At 50.9% G+C, this 3,597-nt stretch overlaps 2 protein-coding genes across 2 annotated transcripts, besides 2 other annotated features; both read left to right on the top strand.

The window, feature by feature from the left end:
• Window positions 1-138: 138 nt before the first annotated feature.
• Tco025E_01412 (putative 6-phosphogluconate dehydrogenase,decarboxylating) lies at window positions 139-1,578 on the top strand (the record flags this gene model as incomplete). Its single annotated transcript, XM_029368350.1, has 1 exon — window positions 139-1,578. One exon carries the CDS (start codon window positions 139-141, stop codon window positions 1,576-1,578), a length of 1,440 nt encoding a protein of 479 aa, XP_029231826.1.
• Window positions 1,579-2,057: 479 nt separating this feature from the next.
• Window positions 2,058-2,094: a microsatellite.
• Window positions 2,095-2,725: 631 nt separating this feature from the next.
• Tco025E_01411 (mitochondrial carrier protein) lies at window positions 2,726-3,496 on the top strand (the record flags this gene model as incomplete). The annotated part of the gene is made up of 1 exon (XM_029368349.1): window positions 2,726-3,496. One exon carries the CDS (start codon window positions 2,726-2,728, stop codon window positions 3,494-3,496), a length of 771 nt encoding a protein of 256 aa, XP_029231825.1.
• Window positions 3,497-3,569: 73 nt separating this feature from the next.
• Window positions 3,570-3,591: a microsatellite.
• Between the last annotated feature and the right edge of the window lie 6 nt (window positions 3,592-3,597).

The raw sequence follows: 3,597 nt of genomic DNA, 5'->3' as shown, positions 1-3,597 counted from the left end.
CGTTGTGGTCTTATTGCATATTTTTATTTCATCAGGGCCCAAGGGGACAAGGAAAACGGAAGAAAAATAGAGTGAAAAACCTATATTCCTTTTTCGTGCAAAGAATCGAAAAAAAGAAAGAAAGAAAGAGAACAAAAAATGTCGATGGACGTTGGAATTGTCGGGCTGGGTGTCATGGGCGCCAACCTGGCACTAAACATTGCGGAGAAAGGATTTCGCGTGGCGGTTTTCAACCGCACCTACGCCAAGGCCGAGAGCTTTATGAAAGAGCACGCCGCGGCTTCTTTTGCGGCAAATCTCAGGGCATTCGAGACGATGAATTCCTTTGTCACGGCCATCAAAAAACCACGCAAGATTTTTATTCTTGTCCAGGCTGGTGCAGCCACCGACGCGACGATTGAGCAGTTGAAGAGCGTTCTGGAGAAGGACGACATTATTGTAGACACTGGCAACGCACACTTCAAGGATCAGACCCGCCGGGCTGAAGAGCTTGAGGCGGCCGGTTTGCGTTTTCTCGGCATGGGAATTTCAGGTGGTGAAGAGGGCGCCCGAAAAGGTCCTGCATTTTTCCCCGGTGGTACGCTGAGTGTCTGGAAGGAAATCCAACCCGTGGTTGAGGCCGCCGCTGCAAAAGCAGATGATGGGCGTCCATGTGTCACCATGAATGGCCGTGGTGGGGCTGGTTCCTGTGTGAAGATGTATCATAACGCTGGGGAGTATGCCATTCTGCAGGTGTGGGGCGAGGTCTTTGATATTCTTCTTGCAATGGGGCTAAACAACGACGAGGTGGCCGACGTCCTTGAGGATTGGAAGGCTCGGGGGTTCCTGACGTCGTATATGCTTGACATTTCCATTGTCGCCGCGCGGGCCAAGGTTGCGGATGGCAGCTATCTTTCCGAGCACGTCAAGGACTGCATTGGTTCGAAAGGCACAGGCCTGTGGTCTGCACAGGAGGCGCTAGAAGTTGGCGTCCCAGCCCCAAGCCTAAACATGGCAGTGTTGTCGCGGCAGATGACAATGTACAAGTCTGAACGTGAGGCAAACGCAAAGGCATTCCCGTTTGTTCTCAAGGTTTCTGGCCACGCAATACAGGACAAACGCCCCAACGCACCAGAAATCCGACAACTCTATCATGCTGTTTCCATTGCGATCATCGCGTGTTATGCGCAAATGTTCCAATGTCTCCGCGCTCTGGACAAGGTGTATGAATTTGGGTTGGACTTGCCAGCCACCATTGCCACTTTCCGCGCCGGTTGTATTTTGAAGGGGTATCTACTCAAGCCAATGACCGAGGCCTTTACGAAGAATGCAAATCTGAGCAATCTGATGTGTGCCTTTGAAAAGGAAATAGCGGAAGGGCTGCAGAGCTACCGCGATATTTTGGCTCTCGTCACGTCCAAGACGGCCCTGACGCTCCCTGTTCTCTCCGCCTCTCTGGTGTACGTCAATGGGATGTTCACGCCGACGCTTAAATACGGTCAACTTGTATCACTGCAAAGGGACGTGTTTGGCCGCCACGGATACGAACGGCTGGATAAAGAGGGACGAGAATCCCACAATTGGCCGGAGTTACAATGATATGTGTCTTTTTTTTTCCTCTTTGATGAGGGCAACTCACGAAATTGTATATCTTGACGGCGTGTGAAAGAAATTGCTAGGAAAAACGAGGGAGATCAAGGCGCACACGACTGTGCGACAAAGGGTGGGGGGGGGGCAGCAACTCGAATAAAAATGGTATATATTTTTATCTGTTATCCCGTCGCAAGGCGTATATTTTTGGCTGAGCCCAGCCGTACCCACTCCACATCGTCCTGCGCGCTCGGCCACTGAGCGGTGCCCTTTGCACCCCCACCATTTTTTTTTCCTTGCCACGCCTTACTGATCGTTGGGTGCGGACGGACCATATCTGGCGCTCTTTGTTGACCATCGCGTCGATCTGTGTGCACGTGGCGATTTAAGGGGAAAAAAAGAGTACGATGGAACGCCCCTGCTGTCTCTTCCCTTGCATCCTTTTAATTTTCTGGCGTAAACGGAAAAATAAAGCGTATACCACTCTATTGCTGTTGATGTTGTTGTTGCTGTTTTTTGGTTCTTTCTTTCGTTGAGCCCTGTTTTCCTGCCGGCTGACTCGCCTTTGTAATGTGGCACCGCATACATTCCTCTGGTTTTTTTTTTTTTTTCTTGGGGGGGCGGGGGGCGGGTGGTTTTAGTTGCAAAGTACTGATCAACACGCCGGGCTCACTGGCGGTGCTCTGCCGCTTCCCTGGTGGAGAGAAATAGGTGCCCAGCCGCTTCTCTCTCGCGCCACCGTCGCCTGGCGGTAACTTTTCCACGGTTTTCAACACACAACGCTGGACTGGCGCGGACCCATTGCTTCATTCACTCACCCATCCATATAGCGCAGAGAGCGTGGGTGTGGTGAGCAACTATATCCAGCAGAATAGTGGGCTGCCACAAGTACGTAGCAATGGCGGCGACACTTGAACCACGTGAGCAAGGGATAACTGCAACGTGTACGCCCCTCGGTACTCCAGTGGGGCCTTGGGTACATGGTCTGGCAGGCATTCTTGGTGCATCTGTATCTATGGCCCTTTTTTATCCCTTGGACTTCCTCCGGACACGTAGGCACTTATATAAAGGGGGTGGCAACTTTCCCCTGCGTTCGGCACGGCAAATAATTCGGGACGAAGGGTGGCGAGGGGTGTATAGCGGTATCACTGTGTCGATGTTTGCCTACGGTGTTGCTTGGGGGTTGTATTTGTTGACTTTTAGAGCAGCACAGCAGAAACTGTTTAACTCTGAAAACAAAACGGCTTCTGCCACAGGCAATAGCCAAAGTAGCAGCGGTAAAACTTTGCGGGACTTTTTGAGTGCGTGCGTGGCCGCTGTAATTACTGGTATTGTTATTACACCGCTGAATCTGTTGAAAACTCGTAGACAGTTGTACGAAATGGACACCTACGGCAAACCGCGCGGTGTCTTTGGCGGAATAAGAAATATTGTAAAAAGGGAAGGGTTCTCTTCTTTACTTCGCGCTCTTGGACCACAAATCCTTTTGACCGGAGGCACCACAATTCAGGTAAGCCTCTACGAGACCTTAAAGCGCGGGTTTTTCCAGGATGAAACTCATCCCTCGTTTATAGAGGTGGTGGCTGCGTCGGCAGCCTCAAAGGCGGCAGCCTCAGCAATATGTAATCCTCTTGAGGTTGTGCGAACTCGCCTGCAGGACCTACACCACCGTTCTTTGAAGGGGTATGATTCGATGTGGGGGGCATTCAGTACCATTTGGCGTACTGAAGGTATTCGTGGTCTCTACAGAGGCCTTCATGTGAATCTATGCCGTGTTATCCCGACAACGGTGGCGACGGTTGTTTTGTACGAGGAGTTTCTCTTGGCGTTCTCTTCTTTCGACCATTGGAAAATTAACTTTCCGCTTACTGAGGCGTCGTTTGACATTGACCCAGGTGATTGGATAGACACGAGTCCAATGGAGTAACGAAGTGGCGTCGGTCTGTGCGACTGGTGTCCACACCCACTCGAGAACTATCTCAGTGAGGCACAAAAGAGTGTTTTTTTTTTGTTTTGTTTTTTAACTAT

Source organism: Trypanosoma conorhini, assembly GCF_003719485.1.
Source record: "Trypanosoma conorhini strain 025E chromosome Unknown Tco_14.4_contig_00046, whole genome shotgun sequence".
NCBI classification, from domain to species: Eukaryota; Euglenozoa; class Kinetoplastea; order Trypanosomatida; family Trypanosomatidae; genus Trypanosoma; species Trypanosoma conorhini.
The sequence above is the reverse complement of the archived record's forward strand: the minus strand, read 5'-3'. Positions and strand labels throughout refer to the sequence as shown.